The following is a 15064-nucleotide window of genomic DNA, read 5'->3' as shown; positions in this document are numbered from 1 at the left end:
GTAGTCCGAAAACAGCTGGAGACCCAAGTTTGGGAGATCCTGGACGAGATGGCCCTCATGGTCCCTTTCCAACTCTACAATTCTATGAGTTTTGGCCCTGGCTCCATCCGCCATCAGCATGTGTTCCCAGACAAATTATGCCCAAGGGAAAATGGCCCTTGAAAGGGAGGGGGGAAAGTTGACTGCCCAAGACAAGAGTGTTTGCCTTTCAGCACTGACAATACCCCTTTCTTTAGACATTGCAAACCTCCCCCCTTAAAACCCCAGAAAAACCAGAGGCGAGTTTAAACGGGTGAACCCTTGTTTATTGGAAGCATGCCAACTGAGTGGTGGCAGGTACAGCCCCCCTTGAGTGGGGCCTGGCCAGAGTGACGGAGGTGGGTCTTGCTTCTGTGGGTTCACGGAAGGGGTATTGCGCTCTTGGGGTGGAAGGAGGGAGACGCAATCAGCTGCTGCTCTCTCCCAGGGTGTGCTTGTCAAAGAGGTACTCGCCAAGCCCTCCCTGGGATGCCCCCAGCCGCCGGAGGTTGGTGACGTAGTCGCCCAGGACTTTGATAGCTTTCACTTGCTCGTCAAGGTAGTGAGTTTCCAGGAAGTCACAGAACTGTAGAGATAGGGTGAGATGCTTGGTTAGGCAGGTCTACCATCAAAGATTTCAGACAACACCCAGAGCACTTCCAATGAGCTCCCCCACCCCCAACTGTTTACTTCTGAAGCTGTCTCTTCTAGTGTAGGGTTCACCTTGGATCAGTGGCAATCTGACGTTCAAGTGCTGCTGTTTTTTGGAGAGCTGTCCTTGCTTAAACGCATTGCAAATGATTTCTTTCTCTTTCTCTGCCTCCTGCCCCACATGATGAGAATAGCATCTTTTCCGTAGCTTTATGGGTGCTGCAGCTGCTACAACAACTATTTCTGCCCAGGAGGGTAGTAGGAAGACCTATTAGGGTCTTGGTGTAACATCTTGGGGCTCATAAAATCAGAGGCAGGATGCAGAGATGGCTGGACCACTGATAAAACAGTGAAGCAACATTGTGCAAATCCAGTGACTTATCAGTACCTCTGAAGCAAAGTAGGTGAAAGGCAAGGAGTGTTAATGGCTCAAGACGGGACCTCCTAAGCCTATCAGCACCCCATGGATACTCACATGTGGGTCTCCTTGGCTGGCTGCCAGTTGGTGCAGATCCAGGAGGGCTTTGTTCACATTTTTCTCCAGCTGAAGGGCTGCCTCCATGGCATCAAGAGTTGTGCCCCAAGCATCCTTTTCTGGCTTCTGTAGAGACGGAAAACGAATATAAACTATGGACTTCCATAACAAACGGGCTGCTGCTATTTCTAGGACAGCGGTTTCTCCAAGTCAGGATTCGGACCCAGGATCAACATGCTATTTTTGCCCAGCTCAGGGATTGGGGGTTTGAGGTCCTAACAGGCCTCGAGATAGGAACCACCCACATGTCCTGCAGCCGTTGCTCTCAGCATCTCTGGCTAGATGGCAGTGCCCTCCCCCCTAAGAGAAACTGGGCACCCCACCCGATTTGTACCTTGATGTCCTGCAGGAGGACCCGGCCACCGCGCTGGCTCTGGAACTTCAGCAGCTTCTCGGCATGCTCCCGCTCCTCGTGGGACTGTGAGCGGAAGAAGGCAGCCACGTGTCGCAGGGCGACGTCGTCCCGGTCGAAGTAGGAAGACTGGAGAAAGGGAACAGGAGGAGATGGTGGGTTATGCTGGGGAGATCCTAGCCAGACTGCGGACAAGCGAGCAGACGAAACAGGAAAGTGTTGTGGGCAGGGAAGGAGGAGGCCCGGTCTGTTAAGAGAAGAAATTGTTCCCACAATGCCCCTGAAGCTTGCAAGTTCTGTAAAAGAACAACCACCCTAAGTTCTGGGAAGCAGGGGGAAACCCTCAAGTTCTTCTGCATAAGTTGTCTTCTGTATACCCAAACTGGCCTCAACCAGAAGTCGGGCATTTAGGGTTGCTGGTTCCATGCTGCATTCAGCAAGCACCCTCACTTTTTTGTTTTGTTTTATTTTATTTTATTTTATTTTATTTTAAGCACCCTCACTTTTGACTTTCTTACAGACTTCTTTATGCCAACAGGTCTCTGAAGTTGTTTAAAATTTCCGCGAGTAGCCAGTCTTTTATTAATGATTCCTTTCTACTGCTTTTAATTGTTGTTTTACATTTTTATATTGCTGTGCACCACCTTGAAGATTTAAGAGAGGGCGGTGTACAAATACTTTCACTTTGTAAAAATAAATAAAACAAAACTCTTGAATTCAATGAAAGTCCACGCCACTACAAAATGTCTCCCATTTAGCCACGTGCCGAGACTACAGAGAAGACACTTGTCTGCAGTTTGCTATCAGGCACAAGCAGAGCAGGACAGGGGGCCCCTCCAGACATCCCTTTCCATTGTGCCTTCATGATGATTTCACAGTTCTGCAGAAGGCACTTCTAACACATGAGAAAACAGGAGGTGCTGTGCAAGTTTGTTTTTGTGGTTTTTTTAACTCTCTCTCTCTCTCTCTCTCTCTCTCTCTCTCTCTCACACACACACACACACAAAGTTTAACTGCATCAGCCCAGAAATTTATTTGCAAAAAATGTTTTCTCCTGTTGCAGGAAGAGAGACGGGGATAACTGGAGGATGTCCTAAGGCTACAAAAAAGAAAAGAAAAAAGGAATGGAGATCCCCATCCAAGAGATGCTACAGATGACGAACATGAATTGGCAAAAAGGCTGTAGACAGTCAAACCCCCCCCCCCAAAAAAACCCCCTATTTTTTATTTTATTTTAAAGATTAATGGGCAGGGATCCACAAATCCTGCACGCCTAGTACTGCAGAGAAATGGGTGAGTGTGGGAGAGGGATATGGAAAAAACGGGAACAAGAACAAACAAGTTTTGAATGGAGAATCTGTACTTCTTCCAAGTCTGGAAGGTATGCAGGGGATAAACACTATTTTGAAGGGGGAGGAGAGACTCACTGAATGGAGCTTGTTGGTGTTAGCCTCAAGTGTGGAATAACCTCAAACTGTATGCAGATTGTAAAGCAATTGAACTGACCAACCCGCAAAGCAACAGGACACAGGGAGAAAAAAACCCAACCCACATACAATGGGGGAAGGAAATGTATGAAGAGCCATGGGGCAAGTAGGGGGACACTGAGCAGAGTGCCCTGGGTGCAAGAGGCTCCCCTCTTAAAAACAAAGTATATGGGGGGGGGGTGGAACCTGCAGAAGCCCAAGGGGGGCGGAGTTCTGGTGAAAGTTAGGCAAGGCACCCTTGAAAGACTGCTAGCATCACTCTCTCTCTCTCTCACAGTCCATTTCACACATAGACACCAGGGTGTGGGCAGCCGAAGTTACAGAAAGAAACTGTTGTTAACAGAAGCCAAAGAAAAAAAAGAAAAAAATCACACACACACACACACCTTTCCATCTTCCTATACTGGAAGTGGGTCAAGTAGAGATTATGGGTTGGGGGACAAGAAGGCGCTATTAGGTCTGGGAAGAAGAGAGAATAACTGTCATGGGATGTTCTTTTTAATCACCCCACCCTAGAAGCTTATCTCTGCCTCCCACACTTGTTGATCCACCCAGGACGGGGCTTGAACACACCATGGGCAACTGGAAGACAGCAATGGGGGGGGGGGAGAGAGAGAGAGAGAGAGAGAGAGAGAGATGGAGAATGCAAGGATGGTGTTTTATGCCAAAGAGAGAGGGGAGGCTGTGTAGGCAGGCAGATCAGCAACTATGGGATGCCAAGCGCCACCACCATGACCCCTAGGCCTACGAGAGAGGAGAGAGAGAGAGTAGCAAGAGAGTATTTTTGGAGAGTAGGGAGATGACAATGACCAAGACTAGGGGAAACACTAAAAAGGAAGTGAAAGAGTGTTCATTTGAAAACAAAGGGAAGGAAGCAAGTGGAGGCAGCCAAAACTCTCAAGACAAAGTCCCTGACGTCCTTGCTGCCGTTTTTCCCCTTGCAAGGAAACAAAAGGGATGAAAACGGAGATTCCTAATAAGGGAGAAGAGAGCATGGCGTTGTTGGGCTCTTCTCCGGCCGCGTTCAAACCCGCTACTTAGCAATGAAGCTCTCTGGGCGACTTCAGGCCCGGAGTCACCACCTCTCAGGGTTGTTGTGAGCTTCCAACGGGAGGGAGGGAGGGTGGGTGGGTGGAAGACCATGCCTGTTGCTACCTCGAACTCTTTAGAACAAATGTGTGATTGAAAGAACGCAGGGCTAGTGGAATTGGTGCCCTCCAGGGTTCTCCAGCCACGCTCCCTTTCCCAGGAAACGGGGCCAACTGATCATAGAATTGTGGAGTTGGAAGGGGCACCCAGGGTCATCTAGTCCAACCCCCTGCAATGCAGGAATGAGGCTGTGACCCGGGGGCTCTGCACCCCAATATACCACCACCCACCGCGTCCCCGACACACCCTGATCCCTTGCTCACCATGGACAGGTAGACGTAGCTGGCGTACAGCTCCATGTTGACCATGCGGTTGACGGCGGCTTCGCAGTCGCGGTGGTAGTTCTGGCGGATCTGGGACTCCATGGCTCCGGGGAAGAGCTGCGGCGGGTCGGCTGCAAGGCGTCGGCGGGGGTCTCGCTTCGCTCGCTGGGGAGCTGCTGGCAGCTGGTCTCTCTGCGGGTCAACTCAAGCAAGGATGGCAGAAGAAGCAAAGCGGGGGGTGTCTCTTTTTTTTTTTGCTGTTTTGTTTGCTGAAGAGGGAAAAGAGAGGGGAAAAGAAAAGAGGCTGCTGGTGGAACCGGTTCCGTTCAAACACTGTTGAAGCAAGAACCGAGCTCTGCGGGGACAAAGGGATCGCGGGCGCTTTTATAAGGCCGCCGGGCAGCGAGAGGGACGTGCGCAGCCACCAATGACCGGCCCTTCAGCGCGCGCCGAGGCCGAGTGTTTGCGAAAGGCGGAGTCTGGGCAAAGGGGAACCCAGGCGTCCGGGCGCGCGGCCCTCCCTGCCTGGCGCACGTGACGGGCTCGGCTTCCCCTCCGCCCCAGCCGCGAAGGGGAAGCGCGCGCGCGATCTTTGCGCACACCCCGCATCGAAAAAGACCACGTCCTATTGTCGTTGCTTTGTGCCCGTTGCAGATTCCCTGCGACGAGTGGTATTCAGGATAGAAACAGAATGAATTCAACAGGAAAAGCTTTTCCCAGCGGAGTAATGCACATTCTCCCCTAAAAGGGGTAGGGGATGGGGTGGGGGGTGGAATACCATTGAGGGCAGAATTTAAAATTACCTATAACGAACCACCGCCAAGGGAGATCCCCGTTTCCAACCCACTTCTTGTCCCACCATGTAGCCCCGGAAAACACAGCAGTCCTGGCTTTCACTACTTATACTGTAATTTACTCATCTTCCCAGGAGAAGAAACAGGCTGCATACACACCATACGTTGAAAGCACTCTGGATGTCCCACAGAATCCTGGTGATAAAAGAATTAGCGACCCAAGGAGTTTGTTTGTTTGTTTGTTTTTTAATCATGTTTCAATGCTGGCATTTAACTTTGAGATAGAATGTTTTAGGCTTGGGTTTTATGTGTTCTGTATTTTTTGACAATTTCCCTCCTTACAGCTGTATTCCATCTCTCCTTATCCAACCCCTATAGTGGTAGCCTACAAATGGCAGAATGTTTTGATAGGTCTATCATGAGTTAGCAACAAGAGTGTTAATTAGCTATCCATGACGCTATCTGAGATCCAGGAAGAGGAGTGGGTGGGGATTTTAATGGTGCTCTTCTCTCCCCAGGGAAGGCTGCCTTGGTTACCAGGGTACAAATGTGTGACATCCAAGACCTAGAATGGTCAAATGGCCTGGGCACATTGGGCCACATTGTGGGGGTGAAGATACCAGTATGGCTTAGCCATGCGTGTTTTACTGCTCATGACCTGTAACCTTTCCTGATGTTTAAGAATGTTTTATGACCCTTTTGTGTGCTGGGTTTGAACTACTATATAAGCTTTTATTCTGATGTGCCTCGGGGCAGACTTTCTTAACTGGCACATTGAGCGAGCTCTGTCCTATTGCAATAGCTGCAATAAATGCTGGGTGCCTCATGGATGCTGGACTCGAGAATTAGTTTCCTGTGATTTATTCAAAAGGCGGTTGTTCCTCACCTGGGCAACAAACAAGGTGATGTTACCACACTGGGAGTTAGTTTGTTAAGGGTGCTGGGAATTGTAGCGCCGAGTGAACCACAGTTCCCATAATTACTGTGGGTGTGCTTTGTATGTATGGTGCGCACAGGCCATTTTTTCTTTCCCTGCCTTCCCTCTTTGAAAAATTCCCCACCCTTAACTTCTCTGCCCCCAAATTGTATGGCTTCAATATGTAGCTTGCTGTTATTCGCTTCAGGGCCTGAGGAGGTTGCAAAGGAGGGAGAACTGGGCCGGATGTAACTTCTCCCTCACTGCATCCCTACAATGGGAAAAGCTCCCCTTGCTGAATTTCACCCTTCATTGCAATTATTGGAAGGTACCAAGGCCCTGGCTGACCCTGAGTCTGAGGGTAGGAAATCTAAATGCTTTGAAACATACTGAAACATACTCGTAGCAGTTGAAAGAGACCTGGAGGGTCATCTAGTCCAACCCCCTGCAATGCAGGGATCTTTTGCCCAACGTGGGGCTCGAACTCACAACCCTGAGATTAAGAGTCTCACGCTATACCTACTGAGCTGCACAGCCTTGTTCTCTTGGCCACTATATAGGAGCGTAAGAAGAAACTGCAGGATTAGGCCAGTGGAGCATCTAGACCAGCACCTGTTCTCATAGTGGCCAACCAGATGCCTATGAGAAGCCACAAACCAGGATCTGAACACAGCACCCCTCTCTCCTCCTGTGATTCTCAGCAACTGGCGTTCAACACGGGAGGGAAAACCTTAGTCTATCTTAGGTGAAGAGGCTCAGATATGTCTATTAAATCTTTCTATATAACTGTCCTGGGCAAGTATCTGTGCTATTACGACTTATTTAAAACTCATAATTTTTTTATTACTTCAGGGTGTATTCGTCAAACTTCTTGTTAACGGCTCATAGTCTCATAACACTTGTGAGAGTTCGCACTTGGCAGGCTTCCAGATTTGTAAACAGAGTTGAGTGAAAAAGGCAACTGTTTAGGCCTGCGCAGGATCACAGCTAACAGCATTAAAAGGCATACAGTGGAACCTTGGTTCTCGAACTTAATCCATTCTGGGAGTCCGTTGGACTCCCGAAACCATTCGAAAACCAAGGCGCGGTTTCCGATTGGCTGCAGGAGCTTCCTGCACTCAAGTGGAAGCCGTGTCAGATGTTCGGCTTCTGAAAAACGTTCGCAAACCAGAACACTTACTTCCGGGTTTGCAGCGTTCGGGAGCCGATTTGTTCGACAACTAAGCCGTTCGAGAACCAAGGTACCACTGTATAAACGATTAATGTGAATGAAATATGTTGTAGGGTGTCTTGGGATTAGACACATAAAGGAGTCTGCAGGTCAACGGCAGAACACCTGCTTTGCATGCAGAATGTCCCAAACTCAATCCAGTAGGGCTGGGAGATACTCTGACTTTGGTGTGACCTTGAGATCCCTTCCAACTCTACGGTGCTACAACTCCCTGCCTGAAATCCTGGAAATCCTCTGCCAGTCGGTGTAGGGAATGCCGAGCTAGATGGACCAGTGTTCTGACTCTTATGTATAGCAGACTCCTCCTATATGTTCAGTCCTGGTTGGCCCTCGTGAAGCCTAGAGTTTTAGGTTCAAATCGTCTCGCCTCCCACAGAACCCAGGAGTTCTGTCTTTTTAACTCTTGCCCTCTCTGACCTGATTTCCACCCACAGAATTCAGAAGCCAGCATCCTAACCCTCTCAAACTCAGTAGAAAATAAGAATCATAGAATCATCGAGTTGGAAGAGACCACAAGGGCCATCCAGTCCAACCCCCTGCCAAGCAGGAAACACCATCAAAGCATTCCTGACACATGGCTGTCAAGCCTCCGCTTAAAGACCTCCAAAGAAGGAGACTCCACCACACTCCTTGGTAGCAAATTCCACTGCCGAACAGCTCTCACTGTCAGGAAGTTCTTCCTAATGTTTAGGTGGAATCTTTCTTGTAGTTTGAATCCATTGCTCCGTGTCCGCTTCTCTGGAGAAGCAGAAAACAACAATTGTGGCTGGATTGGGCCAAAGGCCCATTTAGTTCAGCATCCCACAAAGGCCACCAACCCCATGTAGCAACTGCCTTTGCCCTGAATACCCCCCCTCCCAGATATCAGGGAATCAGGGCTGAGGATCGTGGCCACTACATATAGTGGCTGGCTACTCAACCAAGGCAAAACGTACGAGTCCCTAGTGACCACCCTAATCACTCATATGAGGAAATAAGTCACACTTGGCTCAGACGGACTTCCAATTAAGCATACTTAGGATGAGTCTGCAAATCTCGATGCGTGATCCTCCCCCTTTAACTGCCCCATGACATCTCTCTTCTTCCACGCCACACTGGATTCCTCTGTCTTTTCAAAGATGCAGAGGATCTCCTCTTCTTCCCGCTGCCCCCCTTTCAAATGAACTTTGTGTGTAGTGACAGTCACAAGGCTTGACTCTGCTCTTTCATCAGCACCATGGAGTCAGCAAAATCCAGGGTTGTAAAGTGTCGAGAAGGCTGGATAAATGGGGAACTTAACAAGGCCTACGTGAGGGCGCAGCCCTGACGGGATCATGTTTCCACTCAGCCGATAAAACTGGCTCAAACTGGATTAGCTGGCGTCAACATGCCCATGGCAAACCACACTCTCCACCTTGATCTGTGCCCCTCATTACAAACTCAGGTATCAACCTGTTTCTCATCAGCAGACCAGCAGCCTAGTCTTTATTTTCAAATTCTAGGTTGCTGTGAGGCGACTGCAGAAGCAGAGGTCAAGGAATACCGGGGCCTTGTTTTTTCACCTCTTTTTCTAACGCTTTTCCCAAGCTGATAAGTCAGCAAAGCCTGTTAACGGAGGCCCTGAGGCATGAAAGTTATTAATTGCTAATTAAAAGCCACTAACGGCACCCACGGCTTGCTGAGTTGGGCCTTTTCTATCTTGTGGCCAGGACTATATCGCCTTAATTGCACTCATTAACAGATGACATCTTTGGGGTTACAACCCATAATCTCCCAGGATAAACGTTATTTTGCTGAGTATGGCAGGGGGGAAAAACAAAACCAACCCCAATGCTAGCTTTAGCACATATGGAGGAAGGTGCTTGGCATTTCAGGAGGCTGACGAAGGTGTTAATCTGTGCTCTGCAAGTGGATTTGCTGGCAGGGCAATCTGTAGCTCGGAGAGTGTTGGACTACGACCTGGAGGGGACCAAGGTTCGAATCCCCACTCAGCCATGGAACTCACTGGATGAGCTTGGGCCCGTCACCATCTCTTAATCTAACCTAACCCTCACAGGGTCGTTGTGAAGATGAAATGGGGAGGAGAAGAACCCTATTTACCACCTTGAGATCAGTGGAAGATAAAGGCAGTATAGAAATGTAATAAATAAATGAATGAAAATCCTTTCCTTCTGCAGGACACTTGAAATGTTCCCACAAAACCTGTGTGCATGTGTGACAGACAGCTGTCAGCCCACTCATGAAGGAGGGATACAAGGTTATCGTCTAATCATCTTAGGGGCTCCACTCCGGATTTGTGTAGTGTTTACTCCTTATTTCTTCTCCCAAAGATGTCCCACAAGACAGCAGAGGTTTAGGACTGGAGTGTTCCTTCTTCTAGGTGGGCTGCCTTCCCAGGTTGACAAGCCCTATTTGCCCCTCACTTAACTTCACAGCATGTGTAGAAACCATCTTCTTGACCATTGGAACTCACTATTGATCTTGTCTGCTCAATCCACTGGAGCCAGTCTTTTCATGCAGGGGAAGTCCCTAACTCATTGAGGGTTTGAGACCCATCGGCTACCCTCACCTCATTTAGCTGGCCAGTCAAAGCCATTCCCAGGGTGTGGCCGCTGTCGCCTGCTGACAGCTTCTAGGAGCCACAGGTGAGAGCTGAGTGCAGAATGGGGACTAAAGGTGGACAAAGTACCCCAGAAGCATGATATGTCCCTCACCAGAGGTACTATAACTCTACTAACACTGCATACCTAACACTGCATTCACCAGAACTCTTCTGCAGGCAATATATTCATTCCTCCTGCCAAAAATGGGTAAGGGTGTGAAGGAAAGAGTGAATAGGGGAGAAAGAAAAAAAAAAGTTTGCAGCTTGTGACAGTCTAAGGACAGTCTTAAGTGAGTGAGAACAGGATTCCATATGGATATTTGGTAAATCCTACGGTGTTCAATGGAGCTTATTCCCAGGTAAGTAAGCACAGGAGTGCAGACCGTGTTTTCCTCACAACAACCCTGTGAAGTAGGCAAGACTGAAAGACAGTGACTGCCCCAAGTTGCCCCTGAGCGACTTTTATGGCTCTGAAAGATAGGGATGCTGCTGTTGGCCCTTTCCTCAGTCAAAATGGACCCCAAGTGTGGCCTCCGCGTTGTTAATTTGCCTCTAGAAATTGTTGGGTTGCTGGGAACGAGAAGGCACAGCCGTGTTGCAAAAGCCACCTGATAATCCGGCCGACTTTTAAGCACCCACCCCCAGCCTCTTCACCACCCCCAGCCTCTTCAGGGGTGGCACTGCAGACACCCCTGCTTTGAAGATCCTTCCTTTGCCTCCCTGGGCGATGACTCTGTACGCAAAGTAGAAGATGACAACAATCCGGCCCCAGTTTACCCCCATAGCAAACAGGGCTGTGACCTGCAACTCGTGCTGTCATGCTGAAAGGGGTGTGGAGTCAACAAGCCAAGTGAGTGGCCCAAGATTGAGGTGGGGGGAAACCTCAGGCCCAAGGTCCAAACGTGGCCCTCCAGGACTTTCTGTCCGGCCCTCAGTACCCTCCCCGGGCCATCCTTACTTTGCCTAGGTGGAAAGTGTCCTTGAACTTCAACCATGCCTCTTGCTTGCCTGAGTGGAAAGAGATGCATACAGAAGCTTCTGATTTTTGCATGCACTAGGCTGCTGCCTTCCTTAAAGCAGTAAGAGTAGCATCTGTTGCTCCACCCTGTAGGCTACTCGCCCCCCCCACCCCAAAAAGGCTGTAAACAAGGAACTGAGGCTGTTGGGGCGAAAAGTTACCCCGTCCCTGAATTAGCAGAACTTAGGATTTGTGTCCCCATCTGTCCCCTTTTGCCACTAACAGCCTCAATATGGTTTAAAATCAAAACACAACCTCGAAACAATAAAGCAACAGAGGTAAATGCAACGAAGCCAGTAGCTATATATAAAACCAATAAAACTAAAGGGCTCAACATATCCCTATAAGCAGAAGAGGGCAGGTCAGAATAAAATACCTGGAGGGGGTTTGCCTGACAACTGGAGGACGAGAAAAGAGAGAAAAATGAATTAATCTGGGTGCTACCATAGAAAGTGTCCTTTCCCTAGCGGCCACCTGCTATGAGGGGGGAGGGAGACCCCTGGTGGTCAGGCTGCAGTCTTGCAAGATCCATTTTTTAATACCATATTGGCACGAATATAAGCCACACTCTCCCCCCCCCCCATCCCCAATTCTGATTGTGAAAAGTTAAAAGTGTAGCTCATATTTGTGACCTTACAAAAATTGGCTTGGAGCGGGCCTGTCTCCGGATGTTGCCTGGTTTCAGCTGGGCCGGCTCTCAAGATGGTGGTGCGGTGAAGGGGTCCCTTAGAGGGAGCCAGAAGGCGGCGAGGAGGGAGGGAGGAGCACCGGTGAGAGCGAGAAGGCATTCTAGGAGGAACAGGAGATGCAGCCGGTGTGCTGGGACTACCCCAAGGTGCTGCCTGGCTTTAGTCTGCTGAGGGGTGTGCAAGTCCAGTCTGCCTGTCCCGTGGTAATATGGCAATATCTCTGTACTCCTCAAACCAAACTTGGGTTTTCCATTTACCAAGCAAGCACGCACACTCAGGATCTAATACAGATAAAGCATAACTAATCTGGGTTAAGTGAAACCAAGTATTATGCATTCCTCATGTAAGAACACATGCAAAGGTTTGCTAGATCAGATCAAGGCCCAGCAGCCTTTCCCAAGAATCCCAGAAATCAGCAGGGACCTTGGTGGTCCATCATACATTGGTCAGTTGGCAGGCTGTAGTCATACAGTCTGCTCGTCATTTCCTCCCTCAGACCCTTTCCTCCCTTTATGAATAACTCCCAAGACTTGCAATTTAATTTTAAAAAATCTTTTAATTCATTGCCACACACCAACAAAAAAACCTGTAACTTCAGTTAACAGATCAGAAAAGATGTATCAAACTTTTTTTTCCTTAAAAAAAATTATAAAATGGGTAATTTGATTTATTTTAAAAAAGTACAGAAACTATTGCGTTGGTAAGGGGTCAATTGCATAGAAAGAGACGTGTGAATCAACTTCAACTGTTAAAGACAGCTGCCGGCACCCTTCAAGTCACAGTACAAGGCTGGCTTCATCGCAGCCAGATGAGATTGCTGTTGGCTGTACCCTCCATTCGGGGCCTATTACCCCCTGCTATGCTCCAGGGCTGTGGATCTCTTTGGCAGTGTATGCCAAAACACAGAAACATGCACTTGTTAAATGTTTATTTCCCAATGAAATAACACGGCACTGCAGAGACACCGAGGGAACAAACCGAGCCCTCACTAAGGGACTTGTGTCTCCCCTGTCTCAAGGAAATTATCACTTCACCCGCCTCACTCCCTCCTGAAACAAAAGCAGCCACTGCTGAAGGCCTCCTCAGGTCGGCCTGAAGCAGATTTTGTGGGAGGGTGGAGTAGGAGAAGGCTGACCCACTGTTGCTTGCTGGCCTTGATGCTTTAAGGACCTCTGCCAACAGCTCACCTCCATTTCAGAAGCAGGCCAATGCTCAGCAGGAGCTTCCCTGCATCCTTTATCTGAAGCGAGGGGATATGGGCAGAAGGGGAGACTGATTGACGCCACATTCGCAACATACATTTAAAGCAATGCCATGCCACTTTTAACACACATGGCTTCCCCTAAAGAATCCTAGGAACTGTAGCTAGTTAAAGGCGCCAAGAGCTGTTTGGAGATCAGTTTCACCCCCTCAGAGCTACAATTCCCAGAGTTCCCTGGGAAGAAAGATTGTTAAACCACTCTGCAAACCGCAGCTCTGAGAGGGGAATAGCAACTCTTTAACTCCCAGCACTCTTAACAAACTACAGCTCCCAGAATTCTCTGGGGGAAGCCATGGCTGTTCTAACATGATTTAAGAGAGCTTTAAATGTATAGTCCCTTGGTGCGAGTGCCTGCCTCCATACTGGAGACAGCCCACCCAGAGAACCTCTCAGCAGTTGTTTGCCGCAGCCCCTTTGGCACTTGCCCAAATAGATGAGCAGCAAGTCCACGGCATCAAGAGAACAGCTGAAGATGCTGGTAGAAAAAGATGCTGGTATAGAAAGTAAAAAACAAAGAATGATGCTAGGTGGGGCTGCGGGAACAGAAATACAGGGCAAGAAGGGGGCAAACCCAGGGTCTCGCACACATACAGGTCTTGGCATATTTGTAATGCAACCCACAGTTAACAATCAAGGCTGCACAGCAGCTGACGCAAAACCTATCCAGACATGAACTGTGCCTCAGAAGGTGATGTTTAAACCCAGGAGTTAAACCCTCCAACGTTTTCTTGCACTATTAACCACGGTTCCTTAATACCCCAGAAGCCCTTAGAAGAGAAACAAACAGAAAGAAAACACACCCCACATATTGAGATTATCAAAGCACTGAAAACCCATTATTTCAAAATCCTCCCCTCCCCAACCTCCCGGTTCAATTCATTTCCACTTCCAGACTCTACAATCCCCAAGTCATGACATCAAAGAAAGCATCGAAGACTCCAAATAAAAAGACCTCAGATGCCCACCACCCCAATCCCAACAGCAATATGCATTTTCCTGTCTGTCCCCCCCACCCCACCCCAATGGGGAAAAACTCAAGCCCCTCCCTTCATGACGTTACACTCCCGCAAACCCAACCCCTGAGGTAACAAAATCCCCCCTCCCAATATAATTATTCAAGTACATTTGGTTCTCCCTGACCCGCCTCTCCCACACCAATATGGGATATTTCATGCCCCAAATCTTAACCCCCCCCCCGTTTCCTCACCAGCTTCATGACACGACACTGGGCTGAACCGATTTGCCCAACGGCTGTAAAGGAAGATTACTGGGGTCTTTTAGGTGTCATATCCTGCCCCGATTGTATGTGCTGTCAAATATGTGTGCAGCTGGGGTGTGTGTGTGTGTGTGCTGGCTGCACCGTCACTTTCTGCAGGAGGCACTGTGCGAGTTGCGGGGAAAGAGTGACCTTGCAGGTGTTGTTGCATTCCTGTCATCAGCCCCAGCCAGACTTGGCCAATGGCGGAGGATGATGGGAACCGCAGCCAACAACACCTGGAGGGTTACAGGCTTGCCGCAGACACTGCACAGGCCTTGGCAACCGCATGGGCCTTTTGCCTCTGCTTTATGGAATCACCTAGCCTTCCCTTGTGCCCTCCAGGTATTCTGTACAATTTTCACCAGCATACCCTGTTGGCTGAGGGGGATGGGAGCGGTAGCTCTGAACACCTGGAAGGCAGCAATTCAGATACCTAAATGCCATTCTCTGTTGGACCCTTCTTCGCTGTGTGCCATCACCCTCCCCTTCCCAAGATGGGCTCCGAGAAGCATTTGCTGCTGGAATCGGGGACAGAAGCTTCTTTCCCAGATTTGATGGTCTCAAGCGGTATTATCCGGTTCCTCAGCAAAGTTAAAACAGCTGAGAAGGCCAAACTGCTCCAGCCATTCACTTGTGCCTTATTTTGGGTCCCTGTGCTTCCTCGAAGCAGGCACATGCACCCAGCTCTCTCCTGGCACCCACGCAGCAGGAGGGATGGCTTGATGACTGAAAGGTTGCCTAACTAAGAAGAGGACTACAGGAAGTGGATTTTGCAAAGCAGGCCCCCAAGCCACCCGATATATACCTCAACAGTTCCAGCAGCATAGCTCTCTGCCACCCTTCACCCCCTCGTGCCAGACA

The 15064-nt window shown here is 49.2% G+C and overlaps 1 protein-coding gene across 1 annotated transcript; it reads right to left on the bottom strand.

Moving 5' to 3' along the window:
• Nucleotides 1-283: 283 nt before the first annotated feature.
• LOC117058149 (ferritin heavy chain A-like) lies at nt 284-4900 on the bottom strand. The gene is made up of 4 exons (XM_033169116.1): nt 4456-4900; nt 1539-1685; nt 1145-1270; nt 284-604 (listed from the first exon to the last, which is right to left on the bottom strand). The coding sequence occupies exons 1-4, from the start codon at nt 4555-4557 to the stop codon at nt 446-448; spliced, it is 534 nt and encodes a 177-aa protein (XP_033025007.1). The 5' UTR covers nt 4558-4900; the 3' UTR covers nt 284-445.
• Between the last annotated feature and the right edge of the window lie 10164 nt (nt 4901-15064).

Source organism: Lacerta agilis, chromosome 14 (assembly GCF_009819535.1).
Source record: "Lacerta agilis isolate rLacAgi1 chromosome 14, rLacAgi1.pri, whole genome shotgun sequence".
In the NCBI taxonomy this organism is placed as follows: domain Eukaryota; kingdom Metazoa; phylum Chordata; class Lepidosauria; order Squamata; family Lacertidae; genus Lacerta; species Lacerta agilis.
Note: the sequence above shows the minus strand (reverse complement) of the source record. Positions and strands in the feature narration are given on the sequence as shown.

Excerpts from the sequence above, each read along its gene's own strand:
- LOC117058149 (XM_033169116.1), bottom strand. The coding sequence starts at position 4,557 with ATGGAGTCCCAGATCCGCCAGAACTACCACCGCGACTGCGAAGCCGCC. Across the intron at positions 1,686-4,455 it reads GCTACGTCTACCTGTCCATG|TCTTCCTACTTCGACCGGGA; the intron begins GTGAGCAAGGGA and ends CCCTTTCTCCAG. Across the intron at positions 605-1,144 it reads CCAGCCAAGGAGACCCACAT|TTCTGTGACTTCCTGGAAAC; the intron begins GTGAGTATCCAT and ends CTATCTCTACAG.